We start from the raw sequence: 24139 nt of genomic DNA on the forward strand, positions 1-24139 counted from the left end.
CGCACCACAACGAAGAGTAGCCCCCACTCACTGCAACTAGAGAAAAACCACATGCAGCAGCAAAGACCCAATGCAGCCAAATAAATAAAATAAATAAAATCTTAAAATAAAAAAAAAGAATTTGTGCTGACAGGTGCTCACTGTTAAGGAAGGTAAGAAAACTTTGAATAGCTCTCTTCTCATGTGAGGAGCTGTAAGAACCAGAGTTATACACACCAAAGCAGGGATTCTTGTGCCTGCTCATCTCAGGATGATCAGCAATGTACACTGTCAGGAACCAGGTCAGTTTCATTTGTCATGTCCATTTCCAGAGGCCAGGGCATCATTCAGGGCAGCCCGGGTCAACGCAGGCCAACCCTGCCTCCTTATCCTGGTGCTGGCACAGCTCTCACAGTCCATGTAGCTGCCTGGGCCTGGGCCTTCCTGAAACGGCTATGATCTCTGGGGGGAACTTCTGCCCTGAGCAAGATCTGAGTTCCTCAGGTGGCCCTGCGCTGGGGAACAAGTGGGCCTGGGGTCTTTGCTCACAATGGCCCCTTCTCCAGAGACCAGCACCTTTTCCTGCCTCTCTCCTCCCTCTCTACAGGCATGCTAGGGTCACTCTTGGAGCTCATGACATGAAATAGAAAGAATCCACATGGCAGTAGCTGAAGGTCGAAGAACAGCTTTTTCACCAACCTCAATGACATGTGACTGAAGGTGCCATCTTTCTTTCACTTCTCAGCCCCCTCCTTTACCCATTCTCCTAAGCTGTGCATTTCTCATTCTATGCCAACCTATTTCCTTGGGGCCCCGTCCACTCCATGTCATCACCACCTCACTGGGGAGAAGCTCTAGGCCCCGCCTGGGGACCTTCTACCACACCACTCCCTCCACTCTCCCTGGGACTGGCAATCCACCTCCTCTTCCTCCCTCACAGCTACAAACAAGAGCCGAGCTGACCCACACCGCAGGGACAACCCTCCTGCCTACCCATCCACCCTTCATTCCACCCAGAAGGATGCGCCAGGCAGCTGGCTGGGGGAAAACAAGGGTGACAGAGCCAGTGTCACATACTCTGAGGGAGGTGAAGCTGAGACTCATGGATGACAAGACCTGCAACCACTTTCTCTTGCCCAATCATAACCTCCAAATCTGTGTAGGCAATCCCAGGAAGAGAAGATCAGCATACAAGGTAACCACGTACCTACACTTCCGTCTCCCAACTCAGTACTTGGGAGACAGCGTCCTCCTGGGCGGGCATGGGATCAGGAGGTCCCGAGTACAGTGAACATGTCTGAGTTCATGGGTTTCTAGGACTGTGGAACTGGACTCCTCCTTCCGGGTGCCATCCTTCCATAGCCACGTCCTGCTTCTAACCCTCCCATCTATCCTGCCGTACAGGGCTCCAGGAGAGAAGTGAAGAAGATGGAAGGGACAGGACTATAGTTGTGGTTCTATGCCAGAGACAGAATGAAGACATGAAACGCCTGTCTAAGGACTCCATGAGGAGCCAGGATCCCCAGCCAGATTCTGGGGTACCTTGACTGGGGTGCTGAGAGAACCAGGATGACGTGACAGAAAGGAAAGAATGACTGCTGCTCATGACCTGCTTTCTCTAACCCACAGGGCAATTCTGGGGGGCCCCTTCTGTGTGCTGGGGTGGCCCAGGTACTGAGTCTTATGGAAGTACAGACACAAAGCCTCCGGGGGTATCTTCACTTGAATCTCCCCATATGTGCCCCGGATTAACAAAGTCCTAAATGGCAGTTAGCCACAGAAGCTTAGCCAGTCTGCAGGAGAACTCCAAAGCCAGAGCCCTCCCTGGTAGTCCCTGCATTCCACAGGAGCCTGGCCCCCCCTGTGCCCAGGAAGGCTCTCCAAGAACAACAAAGCCCCTGCTGGTTGTATCCCCAGCAAACTTCAATAAGGATGCAGCCTCCAGTGTGTCTGTGGGACTCTTCTCTCTCCCCCAGAGCTGCTCTGCTCTGCAAGGAGGAGTCCATCCAGCTCCCCCTTTCTAGCTTGAATGAACACTAGCACTGGGCTCCCTTCTTGCTAATTAATAATCTTGCCTACTAATTCCCTTGTCCATTGTGTGGTGTTAAGAATTATTAAAGAAAATATTTTCACCTGCACGACAGGATTTAACATCCAGAGTAATACTAGCACTGCCTTACCTTCTTCCTCCACCACCACCTCTTCCTTCTCCTGTTCCTCCCTCCTTCTCCTCCTCTCCCTTCTCTTCCCACAAACCTTGTGCCTCAGCCACTACAATTCAGGGCATAGATGTGCCGTCGCAAACTCTCCATGACTATTTCTGGAGATGGTCCCAAGCTTGGGCTGTTGATACCTTGCATTCTTACACCCGCCTCTGCCCCATCATCACCATCCCGCTCAATAATGTGTCTGCAGCCAGAGAAGCATCTGCCAAGTGAGAAAGAGGAAAATTTCCCAAGTACAAGAGCTCAGGACAGGGGGGAGGGATGAGCCCTGGAAGTCCTCAGGATGGGTTTGTCAACTGCAACAGTCACCACGAAGTAGGGCCATGCCAGTCCAGAAGAAAGTTCCCCTAGAATGTCAGAGTGAGTCTGGCCCCTGAACTACGTCAGAGTCACCCAATTCAACTGTCATCTTCCTTTGGAAATGACACAGTGTCCCCAGTCTTCCAAAAGAGAAATCTGAGTAAGGTCAAGTTCTCCAACATTTCCTCCTGCAAGTGAACTGCAATGCTCTGAATGCCGTACCCACCAGCATCTGAGATGGATGAGTGCACTCACAGCCATACATACCCGAATACAAGGAAAATGGAACATAATCTCCAGCTAACTCCCAGGAGCCTGCCATTAAAGGGCCCTCATACAGGTTTCACCATGGTCCCGAAGAGGCCTAAGAAGACAGGCCTGGCCTGTGCAAGAAGGAGCTGCTACTCCTGGCCCAGACCAGGGACCCATAGCTCCATCTTCCCCACTGCCTGTCAGCCCACAGATCTGGGCTTCCAGCTCTGCCACTGATCAATGTAGATGTAAGATAAAGAGATCGTGATAAACATAAACAACTGATTATAAACACTAACTCTATGTGGAAAACAGATATATGTACACAAATTTTTTTTAAAAAGAAAAAACTTGGCAGGATCTCAAAAATGAAAGAACTTATGCTGGAATGGTAATAAACAATTTTTATGCCTAACTCTTGTTTTATTTTTGTGTAATTAAATAAGAGCTTTAAAATGTGAAATACAAGGAGCAGAAGCTCTATGGGTAATGTTAGCCTGGGAAACCAGCACACATACTGAGCTGTAGCTCAGGCCCCACCCACTGTTGACCCCCAGACTCTGAGGATAGCACATCCACAGGGCAGCCCTTCTTTCCAGGAAGCTGGACAACTGGAGACATGGGGAGAACAGTCAGCCTATCCTGCCAGCCTGGCCCCCAAGAAGTGGTAGGGCTGGTGGAGACTGCAAGGAGCTGGACTGAACCCACAGGGTGAATTGGACCCCAAGGGGTTGACAGGCACTGACTCTAGCTTGGCCAACACTGCAGACCAAACAAGCATCACATGGACCCCTGACATGGAAATAGCAGTTGCTGGCCCAGCCTCCCAAAAAAGATAAGCACATCAGCATCACTACAGTGTTTATTCTGTGATGCAGAGGATAGGGTCCAAGGAGTGGGCCCACCTAACCAACACAGAGAGCAATAAGAGAGTCTCAGCATCACAGGGTCAGAAGGAGAAACGGTCTAGATAAGAGGGCTTTGCTCAAACTCATGGGAAGACGGCCTCTGTACAGCTGATGCCAGCACATAGGGAAGTGCTACAGAGCCAGTTCTTCCTGAGGTCACAGTTGTCAGGGCCGAGGTCATAAAGCCCAACGGGAAAATATCTGCTCTCCCCACCCCACCCCAATGTTCATCCCTTCCTCAGGAACCTGGTGATTGTGTCTCCCACACCCACAGTTCCTCTGACAACTTTTACCCTCACATAGTCATACCCTGTGTAGTGGCTTGGCATGTGGGTATAATGAAGGAATAGTTATGGTTGTTCTGCGTCCTTTAGAAACTATATATTGAAGTCCTAACCCCCAGTGCCACAGAATGTGACCTTATATGGAAATAGAGTCATTGCAAATGTAATTACTTAAGATGAGGTCATACTGGAGTAGGATGGGCCCTTAATCCATATAGCTGTCCTTATAAGAAGAGGAGAGGGGGGACTTCCGTGGTGGTCCAGTGGTTAAGAATCCACCTCCCAACGCACGGGATGTGGATTTGATCCCTGGTCAGGAAACTAAGATCCCACATGCCGCGGGGCAACTAAGCCCGCGTGTCACAACTACTGAGACCCTGTGCTATGGAGCCCACACGCCGCAACTAGAGAAGTCCATATACCGCAATGAAGATCCCATGTGCCGCAACAAAGACCTGATGCAGCCAAATTAGTTAATTAATTTTTTTTAAAAAAAGAAGAGGAAAGAGGGAATTCCCTGGCTGTCCAGTGGTTAGAATTCAGCACTTACACTGCCAAGGGCCCGGGTTCAATCCCTGGTCATGGAACTAAGACCCCACAAGCCGCATGGCACAGCCAAAAAAAGAAAAAGAAGAGGAGAGAGACACATGAGGAGAAGGCCATGTGAAGACAGAGGCAGAGATTGAGTGATGCATCTATAAGCCAAGGAACACCAAGGATTGACAGGTGTAAACAAAATATATGGGAGAGGTGTGGGACAGATTCTTCCTCTCAGCCCTCAGAGGAAACAATCCTGCCAACACTTTGATCTCAAACTAGTCGCCAAAACTGTGAGAGGATAAATTTCTGTTGTTTTAAGTCATCTCGTTTGTGGTACTTTGTTATAGTGACTTTTGGAGTCTTACACGGGGGTCAAGGCAGAGTTTTGGGAATTTAGGTCTTCTCCAAAAATTGTTATTTATTTTAATAAGTGATTCATATTGAGTAGGCTTTAAATTCATAAAAAGCTTTGCCATTCAAACATCATCAAGGAAAGAATCTATGATGAGTGGGGTGGAGAGGTCATTAAAATCACATTTATAGGGTGTAACTCCAGCTTGCTTGAGAAAAAAATTTTTTTTTACTGTAATTAGAATAACAGGCGCAGGACTATACTCTTGCCTTGTCCTCATAATCCACTGCTCCCTGCTCCTGAGCCCACCCCATGGGCTGCTCCATCTCTAAGACCTTTCCCTGTAAGAAACTGCCACCCTGCTGGAAACTTGCCTCAGAGTGAGTCAGGAAAGACCCCTGGGTGTGATTTACAAATCACAAAGCTGACAAATTACTTGTATCCAGAATATATTAAGTACTGACAAACCCAGCTCCATTAAAATATGGGCAAAAGACATAGACACTTCACCAAAGAGGATTTACAGGTGGAAAATAAGCACATGAAAAGATGTCAACTTCATTAGTCATTAGGAGAATGCAAATTAAAAACACAATAAAATACCACTACACATCTATTAGAATGGCTAAAAATAAAAGTGCCAAGGGCTTGCATGGATACAGACCAACTAGAACTCTCATACATTGCTGGGGGAAATGCAAAATACAGTCACTTTAGAAAATAGTTTAGCAGTTTCTTACAAAATTAAACATACACTTATTATACGACCTAGAATCCTACCCCCAGATGTTTACCTTCTAGAAATGAAAACTTAAGTTCACACTGAAACCTGTACACAAATGTTAATAGCAGCTCTATTCATAATTATAAAAATCTGGAAACAAACCAAATGTCTTTCAACAGGTGAATGGATAAACAACCTGTGACGCATGCCTACAATGCAATACTACTCAGCAATAAACAGAAGCAAACTATTGCTCATGCAACAACTTGGATGAACCTCAAAGGCATTACGTTGAGTTTAAGAAGCCAGCCTCAGTAAGTCACACATTGTATGATTCCATTTATATGGCATTCCCAAAAAGGCAAAACTATAGTGACAGATAACAGATCCTGCCTATGCTTTCTGGACTATTCATTTGAACATTCAAGGCAAGCAGCAATCAAGAGTGCAAAGATTTTGGACTTCCCTGGTGGCACAGTGGTTAAGAATCCACCTGCCAATGCAGGGGCCACAGGTTCTATCCCTGGTCCAGGAAGACCCCCACATGCCATGGAGCAACTAAGCCCGTGTGCCACAACTACTGAGCTTGCGCTCTAGAGCCCACGAGCCACAACTGCTGAGCCCATGCACCACAACTACTGAGCCTGCGTGCCGCAACTACTGAGCCCACATGCTGCAACTACAGAAGCCCGCATGCTGCAACTACTGAAGCCCGCACACCTAGAGCCTGTGCTCTGCAACAAGAGAAGCCACCGCAATGAGAAGCTCGTGCACTGCAACCAAGAGTAGCCCCGGCTCGCCGCAACTAGAGAAAGCCCGCGTGCAGCAACAAAGACCCAACACAGCCCCTCCCTCAAAAAAAGAGTGCAAAGATTTTGAACTTTAAAATTAGATGAGCCTGTGTTTGAATCCATGCTCTCCCATTTTCTTTGCGCCTCTTTAAGCCCAGTTTCCTCATCTGAGGAACAGTGGTGACAGTGAATTATGGTAAGAAATTTTTTATTTTTAAATCATCATGACTTCTTTTGGTATACAGTGCTATGAATTTTAACACACATATAGATTCATGTAACCGCCAATATTGAAATACTCAACAGTCTCATTACCTCCCCAAACTCCCTCACGCTATTCTTTTATAGTCACATCTCCCTACACTCAACCCCTGTGTAAAAGAACTTCAGGTTGAGGATGGAGAAAGGAAGTAATGGAAGGAAGGAGAGAGAGGGAGAGTAAAAGAGAGGAAGAAAAAAAGGAAGAGGGGGAGAGAGAGAGATTTTCCTAGCGGTAATTCACAGTAATATACAATTGAGATACAAGGTTATGTATACATCTCTCCCTGACCACCCACCACACCTCCAGATGCCAACCCATTCATTTTCTCTTCTCTCTGAACAACCTGGCTTTGGTCCCCAGGAAAAGGAGCATTAACGCTGTCCGTGGTCCTGATTTCCTCCCTCTACCCTTCCCCAAATGTGGTTAGACAGAGCTCTACTGAAAAAATCCCTAAATGACACCTGGAGGGTTGGCCCAACCCTTTGACTGTGGAAAATGTACACTATCTGTCTCATTAGTCTCACATAACTTGCCCCTTCACACTTTCCCAACTGCCTTACCAAAATCATATCTACAGCTGGGCAGCATTTGCCATTCTAGAAACAAAAGAATATCCTTGGGCTTCCTTGGTGGCGCAGTGGTTGAGAGTCCGCCTGCCGATGCAGGGGACACGGGTTCGTGCCTCGGTCCGGGAAGATCCCACATGCCGCGGAGAGGCTGGGCCTGTGAGCCATGGCCGCTGAGCCTGCGTGTCCGAAGCCTGTGCTCCACAGCGGGAGAGGTCCCAACAGTGAGAGGCTCGCGTACTGCAAAAAAAAAAAAAAAAAAAAAAAGAATATCCTTGCAACCAAGAATGTAGGATGTGGAGAAATGACTAGACAAAGGAGACACCCTTATAAGGCCTCAACATAGTACAACAATCCCAGTAGAAGGAGAATAACAGGCCATTCTAGGACCATCTAGAAGACAAGTTTCTCCCAATCCAGGAACTATTCCCTGATAGTTTGGCCCGCGAAAAGCAGGGGTGTAGACTGTGACGAGCAGCACTGAACCTAAAAGTACTGATTCTATCACTGGCAACAACCATAGATTTTAAAAAATCATGTGGATTCCTGGATTGGAAGTAACAGTTGTTGCCTCACCAGTCTCCCCTACAGCCCATGCAAAAAAGATAAGATCATCATAGCTACAGTGTTAATTTTGAGATGCAGAAGGTGATGGCCCATGAAGTGGTCCTGTCTGACCAACAGTGAGAACATTAAGGGAGTGGTAGCATCACAGAGTCTATAGGAGAAACTGTCCAGGTAAAAGATCTTTGCCCAAACTCATGAGAAGGGGCACCCTCCGACTTTCCCTCCTCAAATAAGAGCCTATTGCAGGAATGGTGAATGGAAAAGAGAAATATCAGAAAGAAACTCCAAAAAAGCACGATTTGGGGGTTTCTTGCTGAAGAGGCTGGGACAGAAATAAGGACACACTACCATGACATATCTTCCTCCGGATCCAAAACTTGGGGTCATCTCAGAGGACCTCTCTATTCCTCATTCTCGTGGATACTCCGTCTACTTTAAAAAAAAAAAATGTGCAGAGTGCAGGAACTCTAAAAGAAACTAGTGTGTTAGGAGTTAAAGCAAGAATATAGTAAAACGGGCGCACCCGCGCGCCCCGAGGCTGAACGCTTGATGTCAAGGCGACACCGCCAAACCTCGCCCAGAGTCAGCCGTGTAAGCAAGCCGGAGCAGCGCCAGCAGGTAGCGGCAGGACTGCCGTGGGGCTGGTAGCAGCGACCCGGAGGGAGCGCGAGGCAACGCTGGCTGCGGGGACCCGGTGACAGCGCGAGAGGTACTAGATTTTACAAGTTTGCACCATATGTGAGTATAAGCTAGTCGTTCTTGGCTCAGGAGGGGCTGGAAAATCTGCTCTGACTGTACAATTTGTTCAAGCAATTTTTGTTGAAAAATATGATCCTACGATAGAAGATTCTTATAGAAAGCAAGTTGAAGTACATGCACAACAGTGTATGCTTGAAATCTTGGATACTGCAGGAACGGAACAATTTATAGCAATGAGGGATTGAAAAATGGACAAGGCTTTGCATGAGTTTACTCCATCACAGAACAGTCCACATTTAATGATTTACAAGATCTGAGAGAACAGATTCTTTGAGTTAAAGACACTGATGATGTTCCAATGATTCTGGTTGGTAATAAGTGTGACTTGAAAGATGAAAGAGTTGTAGGAAAGGAACAAGGTCAAAATTTAGCAAGACAATGGAACAACTGTGCATTCTTTAAATCCTCTGCAAAATCAAAAATAAATTTCAATGAGATCTTTTATGACCTAGTGCGGCAAATTAACAGAAAAACTCCAGTGCCTGGGAAGGCCCACAAAAAGTCGTCATGTGAGATGCTTGTTTTTTTTTTTTTTTTTTGCGGTACGCGGGCCTCTCACCGTTGTGGCCTCTCCCGTTGCGAAGCTCAGGCTCCGGACGCGTAGGCTCAGCGGCCATGGCTCACCGGCCCAGCTACTCCGCGGCATGTGGGATCTTCCCGGACTGGGGCTAGAACCCGTGTCCCCTGCCTCGGCAGGCAGATTCTCAACCACTGCGCCACCAGGGAAGCCCTGAGATGCTTTAATATACTAAATGCATCGTAGCTCTGAGCCAGGTCTGAAGAACTGTTGCTCAATTCAACAGTGCCTGCATTCCAACTTTGTTAAACCTACCAACATCTTAAATGGACTTTCTGTGGTGGCACCCTTTAAGAGGCGGATGAAAGCTACTACATCAGTTTGTACATTCTAATCACTTTCCAGTATCACAAGAGAGATTTTTACTTATATAATAATCCTAGAGTATGCAGCTGATAAAACCAGAGGTTACAATCCAGTATTACTGCTAAGAAACATTTTTCATCCACCAATGTTGTACATGTATGAAAATGGTGTACTGTATACTTTAACACACTGCATACTTTGTATTGGAGAGTACAATAATGTAAAACCTAAAAGCACCACTATTTTAGCATAATAAAAGAAAGTCCAAAGGGGAAAAAAAAGAATATAGTAAAACGAATCAGCTTATATCCTTGCAAATTACTTTACAGATGTTGAATGTAAGCTGTTAAATTTAGACTTTAAATTTAGGAAAACATACTCATTTGGAAACATCAACTACAGAAGCATATAGAGCTTATTGTAAGGGAAAGCACAGAGTGAGCTCCAGTCCGCTTCAGGAAAAGGTGGCCCATGTACTTTTCCTGCTCCACTGCACTGCTGTCTCAATCTAATGCAAGGTGGCACAAGCCCCTGCCAATTTTCCTTTATATGCTGTATTTCTTAAAAAGGACTTCAACATATATGAAACTTTATAGGTGTTAAATCCCTACATGGCAAATTAAGGGTAAAACCACTTTTAAGACATATGCTCAATTTAAAAAGACAAGCCATTACTCAAAGAACAAGGTTAAGAAACAACCTGGCAGCCTGAAGTTGAATGAATAGAAACAAGATGCTGTGCAAAACATACCATAACTGAAGTCTGTAAATCTGACTAATCTGTAAAGTATTTAGGGGAATTCAAATGAAGTATAATATTTATTCTTTGCATAAATAAATATATAGCCTCATTGAGGACATATCCATCATATATGCATCAAACGGTTATACGGCAGCACAAGGTATGACACCATTAAAAGAACAAACCAGCATCTATTAAGGACCAACCATGTGGCATTTTATATTTAGCACCACATTTAATTCTCAAAACAAACAAACAAACAAACAAACCTGCTTCATATCATTCTTCGTATTTTACAGATGCAGTAACTAAGGCTGAGAACCTAAGGAACTCTCCTAAGGTCAATAGATCGTCAAGTGGCAGAAGCTCACCCTGTCTAACTGCAAAGCCAGCCTCATGACTTAAATGTCAAAGTGAATAACAGTACAGATAATAAATGTTTTAGGAATTCAGAGAAGGGATGATCCCTCTGCATTTAATAGCTGAAGAATCGCTGCCATAATTAAAATGCCATTGCTTTTACATCAAGTCCACTCTTTCCTTTCCACTAAGTGTGAATCTTAAACAAGACTCCATCCAACCTATACTTGAATATCTCCATCAATGGGGAAATTACCTCCCCTGACCACATATTCATGTTGTAACAATTCATTATTAGTTAAGTCTCCCTTCTATAGAGTCAATATCTGCTTCCTAAGATGTTGTAGAATTGGATCTGGAGGCTACCTAGCCAGAAACAACGTCCCAACTCCACCACAGGACTGTTGGCTTGACCCAGGCATTGTAGGAAACACCAGACAACTGAACCATAACTAATTCTTCCCCCCAAGCCAGACTTTCTACCACTCACCCTCACTCAAAAAGTTAATCCCACACGATGTCTCCTCCCTCATGTTACCCCCTTCTAAATCAAATTTTATACCCATTCATCTGATTGGCAGAGTCTAAGTCACATGATTGGGCCCTAGATGCAAAAGAATCTGAGGAAGGAGGCTGTGGATTCTACCTTAGGAAGGCAAGAATCATAACTGGGAATTCCTCTAATACAGGAAAGGTGTTCAAAAGACACTAAGGATCCACCACATACATGGTAAATGTCCACTACAATCCATCATTGGCTGCCCAACATGCATGTGCACTATTTTTTCATACCTAATCCTCCTAAAAACAAAAATTCTCCCATTGAACATAATTTTCACTATCTTTGGTACAAAGAAAAATGAGGCTTAACTCTCCTTAGAGCTGAAATGACCCAGTCTCATAAGTTACCACTTTCAACTCCAAGTTCAGGATCTCTAGGTGATAGCCATTCCACCTCTAACTTAGTCACACTCCCAAACTGATATCCCTAAACCATAGACTAAATGTAAAGTTCACCATCAACAACATACCACATATAAAATAGCAGAAGGACGACAGAGGAGAGAGAAAAAGGAAATCTGTTAAAGTATGCAAAAACAACCAGGACAGAGCAGGAAGAAGATATGGGAGAATAGTGCAGACTTCATTTCTGAAGCTATATCTTTTCCATTCCCTTGCCCTCAGCCAGTGCAGGTGGAACAAAACTTGAGTATAGGTGGACCTGAACCTTAATGATGCTATGAAGCTATCTGACTAGCCCTGGACTACCTACCTCTCAATTTCTAATTGCATGAGTGAAAAACAGGAACCCTTCATTTGTTTACAGCTCCGCTTTTTGGTCTATGGGGTGCATGGCCACAGAACAGATCTTCTCCACATCCAGATTCTCCTCTGTTCTGCTGATGCCAGAGTAATACTGACAGCTTCAGCAAATAAGAATACAGGACCCACAATTAAAGTCGAATATTAGAGAGACAACAGTTTATTTTAGTATAAGTATGTCCTATTCAATATTGGGATATACGTGTACTGAAAAATGATTTCTTCTTCATCTGAAATATAAATTCAACTGGCACTCTTCATTTCATCTGGCAACTCTAGAGAGTGAAAGAATTGGTGCAGAGACTCCTCAGACATTGGGAATATGTGTAAATGTTGTACTCTAGAGATGGTCAGAGCTGAGGGCAACAGAGCACCCAGCCAGTACATACTAAGGAATGGACCACCTCAGTCACAAGCCCAAGATGAGACCAAGGGCATGATAGAATAATTTGGGGAAAGTATTTATCCCCTGTACTTCCCCATTTCTGAACTAAATACCCTATAAATTTCCAAGATAAATGACACTCCACCAAGTTATCCCACTCTTCCATGGACTCCCTGCTTCTCGAAGTCTGGGGAAAACAACAGATGTGCTTGAAACCCAGTTATGAGAGCTACACGTTGTGTGACATGGATCATGTTAATGTGTTTGACTCTCAATTCTACATTTGTAAAGTGACAGTAATGGTAATTCCCAAGGTTGTGGTGGGGAAAAAAAAAGAGTAAAACCTCAGATACTGACATCTGTGTATATTCTATTTCAATCAAACAAGCTTGATTCCTAATGTGAGAGTAGGAAACCCCAGCACCGCAGGAGCAAACCATCCTTCTATATCTACATTCCCATTAGCAGGACTCTACTTCTCTATTTGTCTTTGGTGGTAGAACAGAAAGGGCCCTTCATTTGAAATGAGGGAAGTCTGACTCTGAACCATAAGCCTTGATAGACAGATTCATAAAATTGAGATAATACTACCTACTTCACAGGGTTGTTATGAAAATAATAAAATAGCTAAGATTATGACAATGAATGATATGCATACTCTCTCAAAAAATGTTAATTCCAATCCGCTTTGCTCTTGTGATAAGGCATGTGAAGTCCAGCTCTAGGGTTTGATCACTTCCTGCATCTAATCTTCTTGGATCATTCCCTTCTTCCAGTGAAGTTTTGATTTGGAGGAAGAGAGAGATCCACATCAATATTTTTTCAAATTGCAGGTAATCATCCTTTAAGTGGGGGTGCAGCTTATGTTTTACTAGAGAGTGGAATAAAATGGAATGGAATGGAGTGGAAACTAATGGAGAGCATTGCACATAAGGATAAATACTGTTTCCTGAAACTCTTGATTCATTCACATGTGTGTAAGTTTATGTTCATGTACTCACACATAAATATAGTATATGCATTGGGTCGTTTTGCAAAATGTATTTCCTACTGTGGCTCATGGCCATAAAAGCGCATGTGCTTTCTGAATGCGCAGTGTAAAGACTTTCTCCCACCCATGTCTCTGATGGGGCTTTAATGAGCTTCCCTACCTGGGAAAGACATGATCCTTCCATCTCCCACCACAGATGAGGCAGCAGGCTTGAGAGCTCATCCCTGAAGCCAAGACTCAGGAGTTCGGGACTCAACCTTGTCTCCAGCAAAACAGAGGGCATCTCTGGGGAAACTTCTGATTAGAAAGATAACCAGCTCAGAATGAGGGAAGAAAAAGTGACCATGCAGTTCCTGTGGTTAGCAGCCCTGCCCTGCCTTCACTTGCTGGGAGTTATAAACCCAAGACTGGAAAATATAAGAGGCACCTGTCCTGGACAGCCTCTCTGCGAAGATGCATCATCTTCCTCTCTCCCTGCTGCTCTTCCTCCTCTGCTCCAGAGCTGAAGCCGGTGAGTGTTGGGTCATTCCATCTGGAAGCTGCAGCATCAAGACTAAATAAGATTTTAGTCTGAAAGTAAGTGACTCTTAAACAGAACCCCAGTTCTCTCCCCAAGAGCCCAGAGTGAAGTTTCCACTGGGGTTGTGGCCACCCATTCTCTGCAGACTGTGGCAGTTCCCAGGCATGAGGAGCCCCACTTTGATTGGAGGAAAGCCCAGAGCAGGCAGGATGAAGAGGGTGTCTTCTCTTTATATAACGTGTGACACTGTGCTTAAAGTCCTGTGTTGCCTCCACCTTCTGGCCTTGTAATTGGGCTGATCTGTGAGCACTCACGGGATATGGAGACGGTTGAGACAGGAACCTGGAGAGCTTGTCCTGCATGGTGACAGAGGACAGTCGAGCAGGTGCAGAATAGGAGTGGGGGAAATCTGAGGTGAAACACAACGGCATGGCATCTGAGGCCGAGCTGGCTGCTGTGCCTGGAGGAAGAAGAGCAGGTACCAGAGCCACCAGAGAGGGAGGATGGGCAGATCACAGGAGGAGCATGCATTCGAAAGAAGCCTCTCCCAACTTTAACCCAGCTTGTGCATTCTCTGTGTTCAAGCCCTGGGGTTCTCTGTTCCAGGGGACATCATCAGGGGCACAGAGAGCAAGCCACACTCCCGCCCCTACATGGCCCACCTGGGAATTGTCACTCCCCAGGATATGCTGGTGGCTTGTGGTGGTTTCCTGATAAGAAGGGACTTTGTCCTGACGGCTGCTCACTGTGCAGGAAAGTGAGACAACAGGGTCCTGTTTATCTCCAAATGGGAGATAAACAGCCAGAGGGGCAACCAGGGACACCCCCTGGGGGGCCTGAGGGGGACCTCCTGGGTCTGGGTCACTTTAAGGAGAGGCAAGACTTGGGCTTAAGGAAATCGGTCTCATAATTGAATAGCTCCCCTGACACTCCCCTGACACTCAGTTACTGTGAGCTCCCCTCAAAGGAAAGGAGACCCCATCCCAGCACCCCTCTTCTAGAAGTAGCTCCCTCTCCCCAACCCCAGCACATGAGATATGGACTCACTCTTCAGGGTCCCACCCAGTTCTCTGGGCCACTTCCTCTATGTCCTTTTCAGGAACACTGGCCTTCAGTTCCCAGGGACCTGAACCCATCCTTTCCATGGGAGACAAAGAACAGTGTCCACCTGAGACACCAGCACTTCCCCCTTCCCTCTGACACCTCTGGCTCCAAAGGGCTGGGCCTGATTAGGAAATGCCAATCCTGTTTCCTGGGTCCTCCACGGCCCACTCAGTCCCCAGCAAGTGTCAAGGGTCTTAGAAATTGTCTCTGTTCCCTGGGAAAGCTCTCCCCTGAGTAAAACCTGAGCCCCTCCAATACCACAAGTGGCCCAGATAAAGGGGGCTGGGAAGAAACCATTGACCCTGGGAGAGACTCTGTCCCCTTTTCTCAGAATGGGCATATCTCAGGAGAAAATCACACTGTCACTGTTTTACCTTGTCCTTCTTCTCCCTCACAAAGGTCTATAATGGTCACCCTTGGAGCCCTTAACATAAAAAAGAAAGAAGACACATGGCAGAAGATTGAATCGTAAAACAGTTCCCTCACCCAAAATACAATGACTCTACTGTTCGCCATGACATCATGTTACTGAAGGTGGAAATTCTTCTTCCCCTTCTCCATTTCCTGTTCTCCAGGGCTCCTTCAGGTTCCATTGCCCTGACATTTCCCCAACCTGCCTCTGGACAGCGACCCTCAGCTCCCCCCTTGGAAGTGGCTGTAATGTGAAGCAACTTGCCCTTTCCCTCCCTGATTGCCTCCAGTTGCCCCCAAGCCCATTTCTAGCTCTGACAGCCCTCATTTCCTTCACAGCTGAAGGGGAAAGCCAACCTGACCCTGGCCGTGGGGACACTCCCCCTTCCACCCCAATTCAACTTCATCCCACCCGGGAGAATGTGCTGGGTGGCTGGCTGGGGAAGTACAAATGTTCAGGAGCCGGGCTCCAACACTCTGCAACAGGTGAAGCTGAGACTCATGGAGCCCCAGGCCTGCAGACACTTCACTACTTTTGACCACAACCTCCCGCTGTGCGTGGGCAATCCCCAGAAGACAAAATCTGCATTTAAGGTGATCCTCAGACTAGGGTCTTCTCCACAATCCCTGTTCAGGGTCCCAACATCTCCTGGAAGGAGATGGAGTCAGAAGAGTGTCAGCCAGTGACAAAGTTTGAGATCACAGGACTGAGGAGCTGGAACTGTCCCTGTGCTGATCATCCTCCCGTGGCCCCATGCAGTCTCTGACTATCCCTCCCAGGCTGCTACACAGGGTCATGGGGTGCCAGGAAGGAAAGCAAGAAGCAGCATCAGACAGATACAAAGAACCTCATGAGGAACCGGGGTTCCCGCCTCTGATGCTATTGGGTTGGCCAAAAAGTTCGTTCGGGATTTTCCATAAGATGTTATGGAAAAATCTGAACAAACTTTTTGGCTAACCCAATAGGTCTGACCAACTCAGAGTTGGGACCATGGGGAGGAGTGGGTGTTTCCCTGGCTCACCTTTCCTCTCTCTCTCTCTCTCTCCCTTTCCCTCTCTGTCCCACAGGGAGACTCAGGGGGCCCTCTTCTCTGCGCTGGGGTGGCCCAGGGCATTGTCTCCTATGGAAGTCGGATGCAAAGCCCCCTGCCATCTTCACCCGGATCTCCCATTACCGGCCCTGGATCAATAAGGTCCTGAAAGAGAATTAACCTGAAACCTGGGCCAGCCTGAAGGGAAATCTGGAACTGGACCCGAGCAGGTTCTCTGTGCCACTCACTCTGGATCTGCCTCTGGTTCCTGCTCAAGTCCCACCACATCCCTAAGCCTTAGGAAGGCTCCCCCAGATCACAGAATTCCCAATAAATCCCCGCTTCCAGACCTGAGTGTGTGTCTCCTCTCTCTGCTACTCTCTCCTCCCAGCGTCAGGCATTCCATAAGCCTTGAAAGGGGTGGGTGTGAGAAAGACAGAGATGGAGAGGAAACGGTGAAGAAAAATAGGGAAAGAAAGAAGAGAAAGGGATTCCCTGGAGAGGCAGGACCCGTATTTCCAATATAAAGAAGAAACTACACCAGATCCTTCCTTGCCTTCATCGTCAACTCAACACCAACTCTGATTTATCTTTAGGGATATTCAGAAATCACTAAGAACACTTTGAATTGTAGGATGTTTAGAGCATCCCTGACCTCTCCCCACTAGAAGTCAGTAGCAACAGTCTCATCTCAACCAACTTATGAATCAAAACCATCTCCAGGCTTTGCTATATGTCCCCTGGGGGTACGGCTGGGGAGGGGTGAGGGAGCTGGGCAGGAATCACCCTCCGTTGAGAACCCCCAGTTTAGATGCATTTGGCACTGCGTTGGGCCCTACTCACAGTCCACCTCGATAAGAAAACATCTACCACCTGTGGAGCTTTGATCTGAGACGCAGAGAAGATCATCTGTCACTCACTTCTGTGAAACAAATACATGGAACAGATAAGAGGAGGGACAGCATCACAAGTTCTGCACGAACGACAGCCACAAATGGCTGCTCTGTAACCAGCAGGAAGATGAAGGCCTAGAGCCTGCTTGGCCTCCAACTCTTGCCAGTTGAAGGACTGGCCGGAGGAGGGAAAAAGGGCAGGACAGACACAACAGGAGCCTATGGCTGATACCACTCCTCACTTCTGAGGGCATGGTGACTCCCTTCAACTAAGTGTACTCTTTCTAGAAATTCATCTTTAATAAAGAATCAGAGATATACACAAAAGTTTATGAATAAAAATTTTAATCTCAGCATTTTCAGTAGTAGAAAAACTAGATTCCCAGCCATGGAACAAAGTTTAAATAATAAATTCATATGATTGAATATTTTGAAGTTATTAAAAATTTATTTCAAAATATTGAATCATGTAGGAAAATACAATGTAATAGAATGCTTTTTAAAGGCAACATAAATATCTCCCTGTAGTAGAATCTCAATTTTTGTAATTATATATTGTATGTATGCATAGAAAGAAAACTAGAAGAAATTAACATCAAAATAATTATGGTGGTTATTCTAGAGGCTAGGATTAATAACTATCTTTATTTCCTTTATATGCTGGCTCCGAACCCCTGGTATTCTAACTATTGCTGACTCAGTACCATATCTAGACCCACCTGTGCATAAGCACATATACCCATTCATTCTCCCGTTGGTCAAGGTTTACTCTGTGGAGGGTAAATACCCTTGCACTTCCAGATCGCATCACTCAGCCCATATCCAGGATGTGGCTAAAGAAGCTAAGCCTTCATGGGATCCCTTTGGTCAGTGCACAGGCATGGTGGTCTCTTCTTGTCAATTAGTGCTTTGCATGGACGTTCTTTTGTCTTTAGCAAAGGTAGTGGTGACCAGGGATTTATACCTATGGGAATGGTGTGAGCTGGGAAGTATAGCTGATTGAGCTGATCAGAGGTAGTGGACAAAATGCTCCTGATGAAGCCCTCCCTATGCAACCCAAATCCACTTGCACTTTCTTACAGTATCTGGATCTTGCCTGAGACCAAGATGCCCATCCCTCCTTCCAGAGAGAGAAGGTACAAGTTCAAACCTTCAGTTTAATAGCCAATCACAGTCTCCTAAAAAGACTTAAAGAGGGTTGGCAAATCAAGCTAGAGGGTCCTGTGCTGCAGCTGCTCCTGGGTCTTAATTGATATTTCTCATCTCACCCCTCTACCACCCATTCTAGATTTCCCTTCCCTTTGGCCAACACTTGAGTTGGCCTGGGTTATATGTCTGCTGGGGTTACCCAGACCTCTAACCCTGAGGGGGCTGAGTCTTTAGTTGCCTTATACTTGACAGGTTTGACTAGTTGCTGTTGCCCATTTGTAATGATCACTGAGCACTAAAGTACAAGGGATCCCCAGCGAATCCCCTGGGTTCAAGTAATACTCTTCTCTTTGCCCTTTGTACAGCAACAACCCTAGCTTCTCATAGGCATCACAGTCAATTACTCCAGCCAGTATAGTACCTCCTTTCTTTGCCTGCTGGTCCACTGATATGAGGAGCCCAAAATGGCCAGGTGATAGTCACAACTTCCGGTTCATGGAGCCTCTACCACCTCCCTTGGTGAAAGCATTTTCTTCCTAAAAATTTGGACTCACAGCAACATGGCTTTTAACTTTACTCACTCCATGTAGCTCCAGTGAAAGCTGCAGTAACTAAAAGAGCCATGCTTTATGGAAGTGAGTGCCCTCTCTCATTTTCCTTCTCCTTTTCTAACTTTTCATCCACCTTCTCCTTTCCTTCCATCTCTTCCACCATCCCCACACCTACCCAAACCAGGCCAGGTCACAGATAAGCCAATATCGATTCATCAGAAGTGTCCCTAAAGGTGATCTTCAGTCCCATGGCTTCTGGCAGTCTCTATCCCTTATACCCTCTTATCTACACCAAAATCATGTTTGTGACAAAAAACCAGAGAGCTCTCCTGAGCCCAAGGCCTTAGGACAAAGTGGGAAGCATCATGGGCCTGTAGGTCTCCGGAATCTCAGGTCTAATTAAGTCATCCACAGTAAATGAAAGTTATCAGGCCAATGAATGAGAAGCCAGTACAAGGTAGGATATCTCAAACCCAGGAAAGGGATGCTTAGGCTTCAGCCAAACCTGGCCCTAGAGCCAACTCTGAGTGCACCTGAAATCCAGCCTGTCACTAACACCAGAGTGACCCCAAATTTCTAGAGAATTCTAGGCAGAATTTTTGAAATTAAGCCAAGCCTCCCAACAAAAGCTTTTCTTAACATTCTTTGCCACATACTTGATGCTTATCACCACCTACCGCTGGAACCAGGACTGGGAAACCAGCTCAGAAGCCCTCCAGTCCCAGGATACCTGACAAGAGCCTACAGTGAATGCTGTGCCACAGTTCTGGGATCATCAAACAGACTTCACTCTAATTTATAGAGGACAGGAGGACAGGCCTTCCTGCCTGGCTCCTCCTTCTGAAGTAACTCTCCTGCCTCCATAGCTTCCCACACCTAGGCTGCCCACACTGAGGGACTGCCAACATCTCCCGCTTGCTCCTGCCTCAGAGCTTGGGAGTCCTAACTCCAAATCTAGTTAGAAATGCAATACAATGTGAATTGAAGAAAGCAGAATATTCAAAAATGTACATTCACTTTGACTGCAACAGTGTGGAATACTGTACGTTTGGGGAGAAAACTGGACAGAATTCTTCAAAAATGGAGATAATTGTGTCAGAATTATAATTAAATAAATGGCTTATCCATTCTCTTTAAAATTATTTCTATATTTTTACAAATGACCAAACACATGAAAAATGCAGAGAAACAAAAGTGCTTTCTGAAACTGCTTAGATGCTCAGCGAATGATCTTATCCCTGTTACTCCCATACACAGCACAGTCCCCAGGGAGCAGGGAAACCACAGGACACAGTGCCATGCTGTCCAGAAAAGAAGATGGGGGAGGGTAGACTTCCTCAGGATTGTCCAGAGGCTGGGCTGGGAGGGACCACCTATGGGAGAACTTTAAAGATGCCCTGAAGGCTGTGTCTGGGTCCGCCCCGGGCCATGAGCCCAGAAAATAAGAAGCTTTTCTTGGACACAGAGTGTGAAAAAAGCTGTTGATGCCACACTGATCTCTTCAACCAGCTCACCCAGAAAAGACAAGATCAACCACCAGTGCAGATTTGATTCAGAGATGCAGAGAAAGTCATGGCTCCAGCTGTCAGATGCTGGGGTTTGATAAGAGGAAGGAAAACTTTACAACATCTGCAGAAGAATTAGCCCAAATATAAGAGGATTTCCCCATGCCATGGAAAAGAACAGCCTAGGACCTGCCCAGCACAAACACTACACAATTACAGTCCAAAGCAGACAGCTTCCCTTGGTTCTACCAAAAAGGCAGGGACAGAAGTGAGGAGGCTAGGGATTTCCCTGGCGGTCCAGTGGTTAAGACTCCACGCTTCCACTGCAGGGGGCGTGGGTTCAATCCCTGGCCAGGGAACTAAGATCCCACGTGCCATGAGGCGCAGCCAAAAATTTAATTAATTAATTAAATTTTTAAAAAAGAAGTGAGGAGGCTAAACAGTGTACCTCCACCCAGGGCTGAGCCTCACCTAAGACAATGGGAGCTGTCTCCCTCCCTCTCTGCCTCCCGTCATTCCCCTGGTTACCGTGGCGCCCTCACCATCTAGCCTGATATAGAGAATTGGTGGATAAACCTAAGGAAATCTCCCAGATATTAGAGCAAAAAAAAAGACTGACAAAAACTAGAGAAATAAAAAGAAAATTGGAGCACCAGTCTAGTAAATTCAACACCTGAATGAGAGAAGTTTGTGTCAGCATAAAATTAAAACATTTTCAAATAGTTCCCAGCCCCCTTTCTCAGCACTGGAGGATGTGCTCCACCAACACAAGAGAATAAACCAAGAAGTGAAGAGAGATCCCAGGATGACAGCCCTTGGTATTGGGAAAAAATCAAGAGGGGAATGGGGCTAGTATTTTCATAAACGTTCTTGCAGAATCACTTAACGATTTAACTATCTGCGTGCATATTTGATAATAATAAAGCACGCAAAAGACAGGTGTCGAGTAGCTATTTACTGGGGAATAGAGCATTCCAAATGCAGAGGGCTGCGAAGGGGTACATGTCCGGCAGATGGCACCACTGAGCAGCAGGCAAGACAGCGTGGGACACAACCAAAGAGCTTGTACGTTGCGTGGATGGTGACAGAAGACAGGCATTCCAGGCACTGCAAGGTTACCTGGTTCCCATTTTAGATCTGGTGGGAAGACATTTCTGTGCATCACCATAAGAGACGCAGGTAATGATTGCTGTAGGCGGTGCCGTCAGCAGCCAATGGCCTTCGCACAGAGCTGCAAACCAAGAGCGGCTGGAAGGCTACTTTATGCCTCCATGGAAGTCAACCTGGGAGGGGCGGGGGGCTGTCCCACCTTCTTCCAGGGAGGCCAGCACCACCTGGCTTGGAGAGCCAGATGTCCAAGCTCAGGGCAGAGGATGGGGAGGTGCAAGCAGGCAGGTTTTGTTTGACCTAGTCTCTTCTCCCTGCCAGGCTTCACCTCCTATGTCTTCCCAGGAGTCCCCGTCTTGCTCAACACTCAACTTACAGTGCTTTTCCTTTCCTCCTGTTTTTTCCTTTCCTCCCGCTTTTTTCCTTCGGCTGCTTGGCCTTTGTCCTCACATAGCCCAATTCAAGGTGAAAAACTATGATTCGGACGCCAAAACAACCCATGAGTCTCAATAAGGGCACTTGGTCATTCACTCACAGAGGAATGTGTGATTGGCCTATCTGCCTATAAGTATTGATATTGTAATATCAAATTATAATATATTATTATGATTATCATCATTATATTGATCATCATCAATGTTGTTAGTCGTTATTATTGTGGTTGTTACTGTTATTATTACTGATTGTTGTCATTATGATTGTTATAAAATATTGAATAAAGTTCTCTATCCATGACAAAAAAAAAAAAACGTCAGCCCATAGCCAAGGAAGAGCAGGCTCAGTGCCAGCCAGGGCTGGGCAGGCAGTCCTCAAGGTCCCCAGGTGCATCAGAGTCCAGCCCAGGTCCCAAGGGAAGCACTGGCACTCACCCTACAAGTCCAAGTCTGTGTGACCTCAACAATGCCCAGCACTTGTGGGGAGGCACAGCGGAGAGAGGAAGTAGGGCACTAGTGGGGCAATGGCCCCTACCCTGGCTGAGAGGGGATCAGACCCCTGATTTAGACAGGGCCTCATCTCAAAAGCAGCCCAGGGCTTCCCTGGTGGCGCAGTGGTTGAGAATCCGCCTGCCGATGCAGGAGACACGGGTTCGTGCCCTGGTCCGGGAAGATCCCACATGCCGCGGAGCAACTAAGCCCGTGAGCCATGGCCGCTAGGCCTGCGTGTCCGGAGCCTGTGCTCCGCAACGGGAGAGGCCACAACAGTGAGAGGCCCGCATACCGCAAAAAAAAAAAAAAAAGCAGCCCAACCCTCCACATCCAGCCCAGCCTCCCACTGGACTCAGAGCCCACTGGAAGTCCAGTCACTAGGCAGCCTCGACTTCCTTCAGCCTGCCCCAGACTTGGGGCTAGGACTCCCCCAGCTGGCCACCTTTTGAGCAAAAATGTGCCTCTCTGCCATGGCCCTGCCCTCAATCCATAAACAAACCGTGCTGTGCACCTACTGTGTCCCAGGCACAGGGAGGCAAGAGTAAATAAGACAGGTTCAGTGCCTGCCCTATCAGAGCTCACAGTCTATGAGGCTTTGCCTGATTTTTTTTTTTTTTTTTGCAGTACGTGGGCCTCCCACCGCTGTGGCTGTGGCCTCTCCCGCCACGGAGCACAGGCTCCGGACGCGCAGGCCCAGCGGCCATGGCTCACGGCCCATCCGCTCTGTGGCATGCGGGATCCTCCCGGACCAGGGCACAAACCCGTATCCCGGGCATCGGCAGGCGGACTCTCAACCACTGCGCCACCAGGGAAGCCCTAGGCTTTGCCTGATTTATGTAATAATCTCATTTTGAAAAAAGTACAAGATGTGAAGTTGTGTCAATTGTATAGAATAATGCAAAGTTCACAAATATTATTTCGTTTAACCCCCAAATCACAGTATGATTAGAGCTGGAACACTAAGACTTATTGCTGAAAAGCTGTATGGTTTAGTGGTTAAGCATGCCGGCTCTGGAACTGACTGCCTAGGTTCAAATCCCAGCTCTACCACTTAGTAGCTATGTGCCGACCATAGGCAAAATACTTAATGTCTTTATGCCTTGGTTTCTTCATGTCTGAAATACAGGTAATTATAGTTCCCATCTCATACAGTTGTTGTTAGCATTAAATGAACCAACATTCTGCTTAAAACACAGAAGAGCTCAATATAAGTTAGCTGTCATTGCTATCACCTAATCCAAAGTCCTAATTGTGTAATTAGAACCCAGAAAGGTAAAAGGACTTCTACAGTCATACAAAGTTTCTGACCCTTAACCAAGGTTCTATTCTCTCTGTCACTGGTCTTCTTAGGAACTAGAAAATTCACTCAAAGGAACTTAACTTACCCACCCGCCACTCTAACCAAATGCTTAAATCCTCCTACCTCATCCTCATCTGGTGATCACCAAGCAAGGTGGCTACTCCACTTTCCAACCATTCAGATTAGAAAGTTCTCGAACTAAAATCTGTTTTTTGCAAACATGGTTCAAAAGGATACATGCACCCCAATGTTCATTGCAGTGCTGTTTACAATAGCCAAGACATGGAAGCAATGTCCATCGACAGAGGAATGGATAAAGAAGATATGGTACTTATATACAATGGAATATTACTCAGCCATTAAAAAGAATGAAATAATGCCATTTGCAGCAACATGGATGGATCTAGAGATTATCATACTAAGTGAAGTAAGTCAGACAGAGAAAGACA

General features: G+C 46.3%; 2 protein-coding genes and 1 pseudogene across 3 annotated transcripts in view; 2 read left to right on the top strand and 1 right to left on the bottom strand.

Moving 5' to 3' along the window:
• The window catches only part of LOC131753330 (cathepsin G-like), a 68124-nt gene that overhangs the window by 39616 nt on the left and 4369 nt on the right, over positions 1-24139 (bottom strand). Inside the window, exons 1-6 of one of the 2 annotated variants that reach the window (XM_067028642.1) lie at positions 14028-14255; positions 13621-13732; positions 13354-13490; positions 11768-11918; positions 8099-8179; positions 7178-7423 (exon numbers count right to left, since the gene is read on the bottom strand). The exons of the other annotated variant lie outside the window; for it this stretch is intronic. The gene's annotated coding sequence lies outside the window, so the exon portion shown is untranslated. Of the gene's footprint in view, positions 1-7177; positions 7424-8098; positions 8180-11767; positions 11919-13353; positions 13491-13620; positions 13733-14027; positions 14256-24139 lie in introns of those variants that run through there. 2 annotated transcript variants of the gene reach the window in all.
• LOC131752831 (ras-related protein Rap-1b-like) lies at positions 8300-13407 on the top strand (annotated as a pseudogene).
• CMA1 (chymase 1) lies at positions 13647-16439 on the top strand. The gene is given in 7 exon segments (XM_059058493.1): positions 13647-13704; positions 14320-14470; positions 15217-15281; positions 15284-15351; positions 15568-15822; positions 16297-16354; positions 16357-16439. Coding segments are annotated over 7 exon segments (738 nt in total).

The sequence above is a fragment of the Kogia breviceps genome, chromosome 3 (assembly GCF_026419965.1).
Source record: "Kogia breviceps isolate mKogBre1 chromosome 3, mKogBre1 haplotype 1, whole genome shotgun sequence".
Taxonomy (NCBI): Eukaryota; Metazoa; Chordata; class Mammalia; order Artiodactyla; family Physeteridae; genus Kogia; species Kogia breviceps.